Below are 15,444 nucleotides of genomic sequence, written 5' to 3'. Positions count from 1 at the left end.
TGAACGTGTCACAAGTCAATGAGTACTTTCGAAATAGACTCAACATCCCAGACCCGTGATTCCTTAATCCTTCTCCTTATAATATTAAATATATGAACAGCGCAAGATAACAGATTACTTCCTTATCATTATTCCTTTTTTCTTCTTCTCCTATATATAATTAATCTGACGGAGATACAACATTAAAGTTCGAACCGATAATAGAAAAACATATAAAATCAGCGAAGATGATCATGCAACAAAATCTCCTCGAGGAAAAATTTCCAGTGGAAAAAATGTAGGGGACAAAAATACCGGTCATGATTAACACAGCCATGAATATTAATTAATGAATTAAAAAGGAGAAAGAGCACACGGATCAACCTTGGCTAATAAAAGTCCCAGGACCAAATGATTTTTCTTTTCTAATTGCTATAATGAGACTTTTTTTTACACATACCTTCTTTAATCATTACTCACCCAGGGTCAGATCAACCCAATATCAGGCTAATTTATGCTGCATAATGAAAACCAAACCAAGATACAGATCAAAGATAAGGTAGTACAGAGACGATCCTAGTGATGAAAATAATAAACAAGGATAATAGCAGTTTAATAGTTTAACTGTACTACTCTATCAGATATTTTACACAATTCGATATTTAAAAGAAAGACTTCAGGATGGAAGGGGTTGGAAATAATATGTATATTCGCATAATGTAAATCAGCATGTATAACGACACAGTGTTAAGTGTACAATAATGACAACAGTAAGCATTATCCTAATGAATACTTAAATTTTATTAAAAACAAATTCCGCACATTATGCTACACCAATATCCCCATTATAAACGAATTTGGATTTATCTTTCCTTGTAATTCCTTTAAATGATGGGAGAGCTTCTCCTTTAAACTGTCCATCAAGTTCAAACATTTTTTTAGCCTTTCGAGACGCAATAGTGTCCTTCTTAACCTTGGTTTTCCTCTTTTTGGATTTCTTTTTTGATGCCTTACTTTTAGTTTCTTCAGAATCGACATCCATTGCATCATCACTGTCCTCAAACGTTTGAACCGCTGCCTTTTCGGAGGGTAGCAATGGATTTATATTGAGAGGAACAGCAATTTTATTAAATGATTTTCTTAGATCAGTAAAGCTTTTGAAGCCAGGGATCTTTGAACGAAGTTGAACAAGAGCCGTCTTTACCTCATCCCAATTCACAATTTCTCTTATGGGTTTAGATGAATTAAAATCCTTTAAAATGGACAGAGACTGACAAATGAATTTAGAAATGACGTCTGAAATCGACTCTCCTTGATAGATCTGAATGATTTTTTTGACGCATGACTTTACTAACTCATCCCGATCCGATTTGTGTTCTGGAGTTGCACTTTTGACATACGTTATAATGAGATTGAATCCTTGTATCCTGCGAAATTGTCGAATTTTATCATCAAATGTATGTAATAATATTTTGCTAGACAATGACCACATGCCATTTCGATTATTGAGGAAGGGGATTGAGAAGAAGTTGCAAGGAAGCAAGCAATGGCTCCGACAAAAGTAATCATTTAATGATTTTTCGTATACTCCTATGACCTTTTTCTGCACTGATTCATTATTAGATAATTCGATAGCTTTTAAAATAAAGCAACAAAGTTTGGAAAAAATAGGAACGGGATGATTAAGTTGTTGAACCAGAGGAGACCCACGATTCGCTAAACCAATAAACATTTTAATGACGCCTATTAGAGACTCTGGATCCAGCTCAGAGTCAATATCCGGTCTTTTGATGTTACTGATCTTCTTTAATACACTTTTAATGGAAGAGACAATCGATCCTTTTTCAGAATTGATAGCACTTATCTTTAAAGAATATTCCAATGCACTAAGTAGAGGAGATATTAAATAAATAACATGTGAGGTTGGAGGTGGGTTGGAGGGACGACTCAAGTACATATCTATCATGTCTAGGGCCCTTATTTTGAAGTGGATTTGTGCAATAGCATCCTTCTTTTCTTTTTTCTTTTGATTCTGGCTCTTTTTTTTGCAAAGAATTTTGAAGACATTAGCAAGAGCTTCGTCAATCTTTGCCATACTTTCTTCATCCATATCATCAACATCCACGGAGCCTGTGTCGCTTTGAACTGCACCGTCACCAAGAGCTGATTTGATATCCTTGCGAATCTCTTCATTCACGTCATTCTGCTGCATTTCATTATCTTCTTCTTCACTTTCTGATTCTTCTTCTTCATCGTTGTCAGTCTCATCACAAACATCAACATCTTCGTCATCCATGTCCATTTCGTCTTCATCTTCTTCCTCCTTTTCAATACTAGGATTAATTACGTCTATTATCGTTTGCAAAGCTTTTGTAGTTACAAATGGACTAATGAGAGAAAAAACAGTATTGACGACTTGTCTTAAAATGCTTCGATTTTGAGAGAGGAGAGACAAAAGAAGATCTACGATTACTTCAGTCCAAATAGGCTCATCATTTTCTTCATCTCCTAAGGAAACCTTGACACTCGTCTTTATTTCTCCACAAGCCTTTTCATAACAAATATGAAGATCCTTCAATGCTTCAACGGCCATTTCGGGTTGATGAAATAATTGAAAACCCATGTGAGCAAAAAGAATTAAGAAAACAGACAACTTTTTGTCAGATTCATAGGAAATACTTTTAACAACTGCAGTCATCTTCATCCATACTTTCTTATTTTCGGATGACAGGGCATCACTTTTTGGTCCTAGTTTATTATTGGCAAATAACAATGTTTCTTTAAGAACTTTACAGGTATTTCCAAAACTTTTTTCTTTGATATCCAACCCCTTGAAAAAAGCATTTTTTGCTTGAATCCGTGTGGCTGAATTCCATGGTGTCGTTTTTTTATTTTGAAAAATTACATTAGAAAGCAAAAATTGCAAGGATTCGATTTTCCATTCCACTTCTCCCGTAAGAGAAGAATGGCTAGTCAATTTAGCAAATTGTTGAATGGCAAATAATCGTTCATGGAAAGTTAGTTGTTGATTTTTTTTCTTTCCACCTTCAGCTGCAGTTTTATAAATCTCCCCAAGAGATTTAATAGACATGGGTGAACATACAGCAGACAATCTTACAATCAAGCTTCCACCAGTTACTTTATCAAAAGTGACTGTACCAGTTCCAGTTAATAACACTTTTAAAAGTGGCACTTGAGTCTCGGGAGCCTCTTCTGCGACTTTAATTATGTTTTCATAAATACCTAAAATAATTTTATCTTCGTCTGAAGACTCATTGCGTCTGCTTAAATAAGAGAGACTCGCTCCAACAAAATTAGATGAAATAAAAGAGGATATATTCGTGTTCCTATCATTGGAAGATAGATAAAGCATTACGTAGCTAAGCATAATGAATGCAACGGATGTTCGATAAGTTGATTCCTTTGAAATAAATGGACCCACATGCTGGGTCCAAAAACTGTGCACAATTTCTTTTTCACAAAGAAAACGTATAATTTCTTTCAACCCAGGATGAATCTTCAAACTTGCTAGAGGGACATTGCACTCCTGAAGGAATATTTATAAAAGTTATGTTACAATTTATTTTAGCTAGCATAAGTATTATTACCTTCATGTGCTTCCCAAATTGATCAACTAAAACAGAGTCCGTAATTTTTGTTGCATTTTCTTTTGCAAAAAATTTGGGCCATTTAATCAAAAGTACAACAACGATCCAAGCTTGGTTCAAGGATGAAATATCCGCTCCATTTTTGTACTTGGCTTTATATGCGTTCATCATAACATTTTTATCTTCTGATTTTTCCGATCTTTCTATAAAATCCTTCAAAATAGCCATCGCAGAGCCCGCGATATAGCTTCTTTTCCCGGATACTTCAAAAATTTCATTCACAATTGATGTTTTTTCCTCTAGAGAGAATTCAACTCCTGATCTAAGAAGAGCTCCAAGAACAAATAAATGACCACATGCGTTTTCTCCTTCTTCACTCTTAGTGCCTTTGGCCATTAAATGCTCTTCTTTGAGTTTCATCACTTTGGAGTAAGAACTCGGGCCGCTTCGTCGGATCAGTTCAGTGAGAGTCAGGAAAAACCCTTGGCGAGATCGAGAGGAAGCCATTCCACGAATCAAACGTGTTAATACATAGTCCATATCCAACTGTAGTGAATTATTATTGAGTAAATGATTAATTATGTCCCTTAATTAATAATCAAAACCATACCTTGTCGTCACGATCGCTATTGACTTTGGCGAGGAGTCTTTGAACGACCTCGAGGCGAGTCTTGTCATTTTTAACATCCCCCAACTTCCAAAAAAGATCCAACCCTTCCGTAGAACCTTTCTGCATCTTCGATACTTCAATCCGTTACTCTGCACGTGGGACACACAAACACGCACGTATAAAGTCTCTATAATAACAAATTAAAATAAAAACAAACACAGCAGCTTTATGAAAATTCATCGGAGGATAAATATTATACTATCACTCAACCTTCCCATGTTTCCTCGAAAATATTAAAATAATATATATTATACAAAGAGAAGAAATACATCTTTATGATATTATTATGTATTAGGCCCATGAACAACAAAACAAGCTGGAATTATTTTTCTCAGAATTGAGTGTGGATTACATTTGTATCCCTCCACGAATTATTCTCAATTTCTATCAACAAATTATATTTATTTCCTATAATTATTGGGTATTTTTACTGATCCCACAAATTTGAATTCAAAGCCCATAAGTGATATTATGTCTATGAAATATTGAGCTGCAATTATTTGAAGTATAAAATTATTAGGGATTTTCTCCTTTTCTTGATTTTTGTTCAAGATTTGTGGGATTTACTTCAAGATCATCTAATCCGGCTATATTTTAAGATTAACAAAAAATATGTATTAGTAAGATAGCATAATTAATTATTTTTGTGGATACCACTTTACATGAATTCAACTATTTTACCAGTGCTTAAAAATCCTTCTTCTCTGTCTTCCAAATCAACAGAAGAGGATAGTCTATATCAAAGGATTTTAGAATCAAATTTTATCATATAACACGTTTCCCTTTTAATGCGAGCGTTACCCAAGAAGCTACCGGGTGATAGGAAATTAATTTTACACTTAGTTTGATTAAATTAGCTTGAGTTGTACGTTGATTAACCATACTGTTTCAAAAGACAAAACTGGATTAAAAGGTACTTTTGTTTTAGTCACTGTTTTACAAAACAAAAAAATAAACGAACAACGACAGAAAAGAGACGAAGTATCCGTTTTACTTCGTTCAGGATCGTCTCCATAGAGCAACTGATATTGCAAAGCAAATAAGGGTCACCCGCGCCACCGCCTACAACTTTAAAAAGTTTTTGGTTCACAACAAAGGCATTGAGCGGAATCCTGGTCAGCGACGGAAGAAGTTGGTGGAGATGGAGTTTCAAGTAGGCTCTGGAAGCAAGCAGAGCCCATAAAATCAATTTTCGCCCATACGTTTGCAACGCTGTTGAACCCTTCTCATTGATATGAAGTATGCTCCAGCTGGTCGTTGCATTATTTTCAGTCATAAAAAAATATGCCTTGTCTGTCCAGGTCAAGGCAAGCCTGGTCAAGTACCCGAAAATTGAGGCCCTGAAAGCAATAGCCAATGAAGAGTGGAATGCAATGACTTATTGATAAGGAAATTGATCTTGTTAAATGTAGTAATGTAAAGTATATAATTAATTTTCTCGCACCTGGTATCTGTAAATATTCATCTTAAAAATCTTAACTCTTTTTGACTTGAACACCTAGTATTATGTGCGCCTTTGTTTCCATTGAATTAATAATCAGCCATACATGACACCCTCGGGTCTATTTATAATTTCACCTACTAAGTGTACTTAGATCTATATTTTTTACTAATGGGAGTACCTGGTATTTCCCAGAGTAATTATGGGTAGACTAATGGACAAACTTTGCTTTAACAATACAGAAGATAACTCCCCAACAAATCATCAGTGTTACTTTCAGTTTTTTATGTGCACACTCACACGTAATTACTTAATAATTAGATTCCCTCTCCTGGATTATGAAAGATTAATAATAGCCTCTTGATAACTTTTTGTAAAATGATCTGATGGGCCAAGGAGTACTTCAGTTCTAGAGGACTCACTGGCTGTGCCATACCTACATACACTAGTTGCTAAACCATATCTAAAGTCACTTTCATTACTTTTATTTTGTAAATTACTACCCGTAATATACTGGTAGTATTAACCGTCTTCGAACAGACAAGGTTTCCCTAAAAATATAGAAGATAAGTACGCAAAAAATTCTCTATGTTACTCACCGTTTTTTATGAGCACTCATATGTAATTACTCAATATATAGATGTTCTATCATCAAGAATGAAAGATTAATAACAGCTGAAGGGAGGGGGGGATGACGTTATGACTGATGAGTCAGTGAGTACTTTAGTCTCTAGATAGCTATCTGGCTGAGCCTTAGCTACACACACTCGATGCATCATGCAAAACGCCTCCAAGATTTCATTCAAACATACATACGGATAAACTTTACATTATTAATATAGATTAAACTTCAGTTCTTACAATCTTAATATGTATATTTGTACCTCAGTCCCACTCCACATCTTCTTCTCTTTTGTCTTCTTCACCTCCTCTGGGTCCACGACGTGCCTCTTCCAGGCCGGTATTGTGAGTCGTAACAGTCTATTATGAAGTTGTATGCATATGAATTACTGCTACAACTTTGAAACCGATACTATCAGGAATTTGGAATATTGTTGATCCAACAAAGAGTTATATAAATATCGATCCAAAACAACCTTCATAAATATTTTAAGCCCTATTTAACACTTTTGTTATTTTTATCGCTTTAAATTTTATACCAAAGTGAGAAGGCTGATTTATTTAGTTACTAAATATATTATAAAAATCATATTTACCTACGCCAACGAAGTTCAAAAGGGGTTATATTTCCCTCCGTGTGTTTGTTGATCATGAGGATTACAGCAAAAATTACAAATCGATTTTGATCTAACTTGATACGAAGATTATAAATAGTCACAGTAAAGATGTAATTAATTTTTGAGAGTTCAAGGTAGCACAAACGTTAAAAGTACATAATCGACAATAACTTTGGAACATATTGATGTACAGAACTCAAATGAGAGCCATTATGTAGCTTTAATAAAGATATATCAAAAAATACAAGGTCAAGATTAAAGGTCAAAAACACATGTTGAATCATTACCTTTGAACAAATTGAAATACAGGGCTGAAATCATCTCTCCAACAAAGGAATATGGACATCAAGTTGTAAATTGTTATTATCATAAGTAAGTTTGGAATATAATTCATATTATTGAAATCTAATGATGGATTTCTTCGCACATTATTTAAATATTGAGTCAAAATATCCATGAGACAAAATGTCCTAAGACAAATAGTTTAGAGCAAAAGTATCGGGCAGCCTCCCAGCGTAATATAACCTCGTCTATTGTAATAAACATTTTACATTACTTATTTCAATAACCAAATATTTTACTCTATCAGTGGCGTGGCCCACTTTTTTTAAAGGATTTTAAACAATAAATGGTTTAATTAAATTTAATTTTGTTAAATATTAAATCCGACTTTGTTTAGTTGAAAAGTTTGTGGTTACTACGAAAATTTACATTGAATCATGGCTTTGGTCATTAAAAAAGGAGATATATTTATTGATAATATCGTGAAGAGTCTTAGAGACTCATCTTTATCGCAATATTTCGCTCTTTTTGGAGCATCGACCATAGTTTACATAGCAGGGAAAACAGTTTTTCAATTAATGAATGGAATACGTATTCATTTTTGGTCAAGATTTCGTCGAGTTAATCTTAAGGAATCATTTGGAACTTGGGCAATTGTCACTGGATGTACGAGTGGAATTGGGAGAGCTCTAAGCTTAGAACTAGCCTCAAGAGGAATGAATGTCGTACTCATAGCTAGAAATTTGACTCATTTAAATGAACTATCCGAATATTTGGGTAATGATTGTATTAGTATATAATTGTTTAATAGATATTTTCTATAATTGATAATATGTAAATGTATCAACATATAGTCAGTTTCTAGCTCAAATCTAATTATTTTGTTATCGATATAAGAGAAAATCTTCTGAACTGAGATCAAATTGATATGTAAATGTTAAATACTATTTTAAATTAGCTACTGTGTAACATATCTTGGTACTAATATACTATATTTACACAACTCCATTATAAATCCGCTCTTATCCGAGTTATCCAAAAAATAAGTGATTAATTATTTTTAATACTAACTTAGTTATTTATAATATTTTAAATAGAGAAGAACTATGAAATTCAAACCCTTATCATCGCTGTAGACTTTAAGGATATTGGAATATATGAAGTGATTAGAGAAAAATTAAAACCTATTGAAAATAATTTAGGAATTTTAATTAACAATGTTGCAATGGTTCAAGATGTACCTACTTACTATACAAAGGTATGATTATATTCAATAATTTTATCCAAGTACATTTGGTTTGGTTCCTTTCAGATCTCAGATACTTGCATCATAGATTCTATTAACACAAACATCACATCCATTTCACTTATGTCAAAAATAGCTTTGCAATCAATGGTAAAACGACGTCGAGGAGCAATTTTAAATGTTTCTTCCTTAAGTGGAGTATATGCAACGCCTTTAATTTCAATCTATTCAGCTACGAAAGCGTTCGTTAATCACTTTTCTAGAAATCTTGCTTTAGAGTATAGGCCAAAGGGAATACATGTTCAAAATCTCATTCCTATGAGTGTTAAAACTAAAATGTTCAAGAATATATGGTGAGTATTTTGTAATTATATAGAAAATTTTCACTGACGTCATAAATTGCATCATAATTTAAGGAGACACCATTTTGGGGGTTCAAAGTTAATAGGGTTTCCTACATATAATGTATAAATTTACAATAAATCTAAATAAAACTCCATCAAATGGCTTTAAAATTAAAATTAACAATTAAAAATGAATACTATTCGACATCAATGATAAAGAATGATATTTGAATTAAACTAAAGTAATATGTACTCAAAAATCCCTAAAAATTGATAAATTTGTACACTTTTTTCTCGATTAGGGACAAAAAAAGTGGGATAGTTTGAGAAAAATATCTTATTCTTTCCATTATTATAGGTAATTCTTATCTACAATACGAAAATAAGTTTGTATAACGATGTAATACCATATTTTTAATACACTTTAGGGTCATTTACATAACAAAGAAAGGCAATTGAGGGATACAATTTTTATAAACAGTAAGGTTTAATTGTTAAGGTTATTTGATGTTCCATTTTGACATCCAATAATTAACTTTTTTCCTCAATATTAATGAAAAAAGGGTTTTCATTATTATAAAACTTGGTTGTTTAGGCCCTAAAATCAACATCAAAATTCTAACGTCATGTGAAAATGTTCTATACAGAAACTGTAACTTAGTAAATTTAACTTTGAAATCGATCACTTTCTCCATTTAGGGATGATGATACCGTAAAAAGTGTAGTTACATCAACTACCGATGTCTATGCCTATAATGCAATAAGTACACTAAGTAGAACTTATCAAACTTCTGGCTATTGGCGTCATTCTCTAGCCCAATGGTTTATTTGTGAGTAGTTAAAATAATGATTAATTAATGATAATAACTCTCTTTTTTAGTCTTATTGCCTTCTTCCCTAGTGGAGCATAAAATACACTCCATTATGAGATCGAGTATGAATAGTAAGAAGCGTAATTAATACATTATAGTTTAATGAGTGATAAAGGATGTTTATGTACCTATTTAATATCATCTTAAAATGTATTTACTATATTAAATACTAATAAATACATTATTTCAATACGAAAATTCATATATCGTGAAAGGGGATGTTATAATCAATTTATGTCAAAGGATGGGCGTATTTGGTCAAATAAATTACTGTTTTGAGATTAGAAAGGGCAAACAGTTGTTACATTTTTCCTTTTTTCTTATTTATTCATTCTTTCTCGAATTATTCTTGTACTCACATCTCTAACAAATAATTTATTGTGTGCCAAGTACCTTTAAGTTGGTCCAATAAATTTAGTGAAATGCCGAAAAACAAATTATCCCCCGCCAGGATTGAAATTAAAGGAAGCCATGAAATTTGGAGACACCTAGCGGACGAAAAAAAATATTTTGTCGAATATGCCGATGTAAGTACTCTTACAGCCCCCCTATCCAGAGTCAAACGATATTTAATGTCCTCGTCACACATCAAAAATATGAATGCATCCGAACGACATTTGACTCATGATGATTCTGACAACTTAAACACCGATCTCTTAAAGATGCTAGTTTCCTGTAATACTAATATATCTTTTTTCCAAAACTAAGTTATTTATCAATGAAATGAACAGCATTGAATAATTAATTATATTCAATTTTATAAAAAGCTACCCTTCAATTGAAACATATTATTTGTGTAGCTCATGGACTCCATAGCGTGGTTGAACTTGCACGTAAGTAATTCCCAAAGACAAAAGAGCTTATTTCAGAAATAAAAAAAATGTTTTTGTATGCCAGGCTAAGAAAACGGAACGTTACTGCTTTTTACCAACTTGGTTGAAAGCAGTTGATTACTATTTCAATAACTTCGAATTAATCAGGCAAGATTTAAACATCCTTAATGAAAAAACATCATCAGTCGTTAAAGCTCAGGAGATTATAAATAATGAGTTTATTTATGAAGAATTGTCGATAATTAATCATAATCTCAACCCAATTACCGAGGCCATTACTGCGTTAGAAAGGAGACTCCCTTTACTGGTTAGCTTGACTATTGTCGAACATTTACGCGTCGATATCAAGATAGAGCCATTCAAACCCAAATTAAATTCAAATTACTTAAATAATCCAGAAGTTATCAAACCAACTTCATGTCCTTGAATTAATTGGAAAACTTTTTTCTGGTCCATGACCGGAATAACTTCAAGACTTTACATGAAATAGAAATGAATAATTTAGAAGAGACAAATCATTATTCAGTGACTATTAAAATATGGGATAGTTAATTCTAATGAATGGGTGGAAATCAAAGTAGTCTGTAGTGACTCAATACATAAAGTTCCTATGAAAAAATATAATTTATTTAAATATGCAAAGTTTGACAGTATATTAACCATCATTAGTTTAAAAGAGACAAGAGAAATATGCAAGTTATCGGCTCTAAATCAAAAAAACTCATTTTCCTTCCATGTATAATGAGATCATCCAAAAAAATAATCTAGTGAATTGGAAAATGGATATATTTTGCATTTTATTTCATCAAGAAGTATATAGCTTCCAAATAGAAGAATTAAATGTGGGAAAAAATGAAAATTTAATCAATATGCTAAATTATATTGCTTAGGGAAATGGAATCTAGTGATTCAATCAATTCGTACAGAAGAATTTATAAAAATATTTTATCTAAGCATGTGTGAGTAAAGTAATGAAAAAGGTAATTATGTACCATAATGAATAAAGGATTTAATAGGAAGTTATTTACTAATTGATAGGATCAATTTTAATAAACGAATTATTATGAGGTTGAAAATACCAAACGCTTCTATGATCACGTTTAAACAACTTTTTTTTACTTTCTATAATTATATGCATTAGTATTACTTTTGCCCAAGCTAAGTATCTAAATGACATCACCAGAAAGAGAAAAAGTTACTTAATAAATCCGCTATATTTTCTCTACGATTTTCTTATTTTTCATAAAGAATAAGCTTGAATTAAAGCTTACTCTTATAAATGATAATACGTTACATCAACATTCAACGGCTCTGTTGAAAAAGCAGACCTACTCCAAAAAACAAGAAAAAAATTATTTTGTTCCAGAGACTTCGTCGTGGATTATTTATTTACCTTGAAATCTTGCATTTATGATACCTTTACAGATTACACTATAAGTATTATGTAAGAAAATCTTATTTATTAACTCACAAATATATTATAACAAATTCAACCCACAGATTGATAATGGCTCTCGTTGTTGAAAAAGCAGATTTATTGGTAAACGAAATCTTTAAGGGAATTCGTAACTCTTCTATAACGCAATACTCTGCTCTTCTGGGAGGATCGGTAGTAGCTTACACCGTGGGGAAATTCCTTTACCAACTTGTAGATGGAATTCGTATTCATTTTTGGTCCAGGCTTTGTCGTATTAACCTGAAAGAAAAATATGGAGATTGGGCAATTGTCACTGGATGTACGAGTGGTATAGGTAGAGCAATGACAATAGAACTAGCCTCAAGAGGAATAAATCTTGCACTCATCGCTCGAAATCCGACTTTTTTAAAGGACTTATCAGAATATATCGGTACAGTTTAAAACATCAGAAAAATAATATATAATTATATTTCTCCAATACTGAGTTATTTATCAATGAAATGAACAGCATTGAATAATTAATTAATTAATTATATTCCTTTAATAAAAAGAGAATGAGTTTAAGGTTAAAACTCTCGTCATTAAAGTGGATTTTAAGGACACGGGAATCTATGAAGACATAAGAGATCAATTGAAACCAATTGAAAACGAATTGGGAATGTTGTTTAATAATGTTGGAGTGACATTAGAACAAATTGAAGAGTATACAATAGTATTCATTTTCCTACTTATTGAAACTATTTTTTAACCCTGTATATCCCTAATTACAGACTCAAAATTCTTCTATCTTGGACGTAATCAATATTAACATTTCTTCTATGGCACTCATGTCAAAAATCGGAATGGAAATGATGGAAACACGACGTCGTGGAATAATTGTGAATGTATCTTCCGTGGCAGGAATTTACGCCATTCCTTTTTTTTCACTTTACTCATCTACTAAAGGATTTGTCAATCACTTTTCACGAAATATTTATTATGAATGTAGACAAAAGGGAATATCTGTTCAAAATCTTGTTCCTATGGGCGTTAGAACTAACATGTTAAAAAAATTTAGGTACGTTTGACGTCTACTTAATAAATCATTTATTATTTTTACCACTCAGGGAAGATTGGGAAGATAATGATATAGGAAGCACATGGACAACTCCTACTTCGGAAGTATATGCATATAATGCAATTAACACTGTGGGTAGAACTTTTCAGACGTCAGGTTATTGGGGTCATTCACTGATTCAATGGTTTTTCGGTAAGTGAAGATGTAACTTTCAATTATGTTATTTACACAATCAACATTTTTTTCTCCTTCTAATACCAAAGGTGCGTTTCCATTGTCAGTATTTGAGTCTTCCATGTATGCCCGATTAAGAAACAAATTTGTCAAGAAAAATAAGTAAACTTTTTGCATCGAAAGTTCAATATTACGAGTATAATTTAGATACACTAATATGATGGAAAGTGTATTACTACTCGTGAAAACATAATATCAGTCGCCTTACCATATTTTAAGTATAATTAATCTATTGATTTAAAATAATGTCCATTGTGTAACTTATTATTTAAAATTAATATAAATTGGGGCTAATTAGGGTTATTAGAAAGGATAATATGACTAAAAAATTATTCATCACAAAGGACCTACTTGAGTTGAGAGAAAGGAAAGTTTCAATATCATGAAGAAATTGTAGATCTTAGTATGAAATTGATTTGCCAACAGATAAATGTAATGTTTTATTTCATATAAATGGCCCCAACTTGGACCTAACTAAGTCATAGACAGGCATAACTCATACACATAACAATAAAGGAACAACAAGAATTGAAGTTATTACGTAATATTTCATACTTAAATATGATTTAAATTATACTTACAAAAAAACAAAGGAGACTGAGGTATGAAATTACTAATTAGTAATAACACTCATATTTATAGTGATATTATTATATACATATATTCTTTTGTTTAATTTTTTTAAATGCCTCTTAAGTTCTTGGAATTGTAAGCATAAAGGTAACCAAATAATATTTTGAACAATATGTGTACATATTTAGCGAATAAATATTAGACTTAAAAAGATTCGGTATACATATATTTCTCATGAAAAACTAGTTAATTAATAATCTTTGATCATATTAAAAAAATACTAAGTCGTAGTAAATTAAGCAATTTCTTTTATGTATAATGTAAATTGTAAAAAATCCAATCTCAATGTAAAGTTTATATCACAAAAAAATGATGCTTTATCGTGATATCTTTAGGGAGCATTGTAGACAATATTCCCTGATGTATATCTTAAACGTATTTTGATAATATAAATAACAATGTAGCCGTGTTTAAATAAATATTGCAGGTGTTTGTTTATCTAGTATCAAATGTGCATACAGGGCCCACTATATACAGTCCCTCCTCATGTCTATCATACACATATTTTTGATCAAAGAAATAATAATGTAGTTGTATTAATTAAATATTGCATGTACCATTGAGTATAGATATAAGATAGATCACTGTTTCTGATTAGTTTTGTTATTGCTCTCTTGTGCATTGGTTGGACCGAATTAGTTCGGTCCAAAAAAAAAAAGCTTGAACTTGACCGGTCTCATGTAAAAATTCAGTCTATATTGGTCCAAAGGAAAAAATCGGTCTAGATCGATTTTACAGATAAATTGTATAAACATGGCATCATGTTTTTTCAAGTTCAATGACGTTATACGAAGTTTAAACAGAGATAGCTCGGATTAATTTTGAGTTGAGCAGTTTCGTGCGAGTGTGCCCATGAAAAAGGAGATTAACAATGAGGATTTCCCTGGAAGCTATAATCAATATTATTAAAGCAAAAAAAATCTTTTAAGCCGACCCCTAATAATTCAGGGCAATGCCAGATACTACCACTAGTAATCAATAACTTAAAAGATATGTTACGGGAAAAACCTCGAAAACGGACAGGGTGATTACATCAAATTAACGATCCTCGAGAAAACTTATTTTACCCCTCAAAAATAGTATCTCAAGTTAACAAAAATAAAAAAATAATTTTTTCCACAGTAATTTACGTAATATTATGTAAATTTTATGTCTGTACCTTTGTTGATGCACGAGAAGACGGAACAATTGCAGTGTAATTGTCCCATGGGTGATGACACTTGTTGTGATTGTCCAAGGTATTTCCTACTCGACATATTATCAAAATAAAAACTTTTCTTATAATTTGAAATTTAAGAATTTCAAAATAAATTAGCGTTTTGTCGGTTGTTCAGGATCAATATTATAAATTATAAAAAAAGTAAAGATGTATTTGTATGATGAAAAGTGTATTTGAACTCGTGAAAACAATTTCTGACTTTTGTGTACTCTATGCATAATTAAACGCTTAAAAGTCATGTTGATTGCTTTACGTATTATTTAAAATTAATCTAGATTGGCACTAATTATGATTATTAAAAAGTAAATTATAATTGAAGGAAACTTGTGTTGAGGAAATGGAAAGTTTCAAGATCAGGAAATAATTGCAAA

General features: G+C 31.7%; 3 protein-coding genes across 3 annotated transcripts; 2 read left to right on the top strand and 1 right to left on the bottom strand.

Moving 5' to 3' along the window:
- Window positions 1–663: 663 nt before the first annotated feature.
- Window positions 664–6,411, bottom strand: Mybbp1A (MYB binding protein 1a). The gene is made up of 4 exons (XM_040722870.2): window positions 6,298–6,411; window positions 4,198–4,384; window positions 3,588–4,133; window positions 664–3,526 (listed from the first exon to the last, which is right to left on the bottom strand). The coding sequence occupies exons 2-4, from the start codon at window positions 4,321–4,323 to the stop codon at window positions 803–805; spliced, it is 3,396 nt and encodes a 1,131-aa protein (XP_040578804.1). The 5' UTR covers window positions 4,324–4,384; window positions 6,298–6,411; the 3' UTR covers window positions 664–802.
- Window positions 6,412–7,594: 1,183 nt separating this feature from the next.
- LOC121127491 (very-long-chain 3-oxoacyl-CoA reductase) lies at window positions 7,595–9,894 on the top strand. Its single transcript, XM_040722875.2, has 5 exons — window positions 7,595–7,995; window positions 8,316–8,476; window positions 8,531–8,817; window positions 9,508–9,638; window positions 9,689–9,894. Exons 1-5 carry the CDS (start codon window positions 7,656–7,658, stop codon window positions 9,766–9,768), a joined length of 999 nt encoding a protein of 332 aa, XP_040578809.1. The 5' UTR covers window positions 7,595–7,655; the 3' UTR covers window positions 9,769–9,894.
- A 116-nt stretch (window positions 9,895–10,010) lies between these two features.
- On the top strand, window positions 10,011–13,758 carry LOC121127490 (very-long-chain 3-oxoacyl-CoA reductase). The gene is made up of 7 exons (XM_071892765.1): window positions 10,011–10,513; window positions 10,578–11,957; window positions 12,014–12,360; window positions 12,482–12,642; window positions 12,701–12,988; window positions 13,047–13,179; window positions 13,251–13,758. Exons 3-7 carry the CDS (start codon window positions 12,021–12,023, stop codon window positions 13,325–13,327), a joined length of 999 nt encoding a protein of 332 aa, XP_071748866.1. The 5' UTR covers window positions 10,011–10,513; window positions 10,578–11,957; window positions 12,014–12,020; the 3' UTR covers window positions 13,328–13,758.
- The last annotated feature ends 1,686 nt before the right edge of the window (window positions 13,759–15,444 follow it).

The sequence above is a fragment of the Lepeophtheirus salmonis genome, chromosome 13, assembly GCF_016086655.4.
Source record: "Lepeophtheirus salmonis chromosome 13, UVic_Lsal_1.4, whole genome shotgun sequence".
Classification (NCBI taxonomy): domain Eukaryota; kingdom Metazoa; phylum Arthropoda; class Copepoda; order Siphonostomatoida; family Caligidae; genus Lepeophtheirus; species Lepeophtheirus salmonis.
Note: the sequence above shows the minus strand (reverse complement) of the source record. Positions and strands in the feature narration are given on the sequence as shown.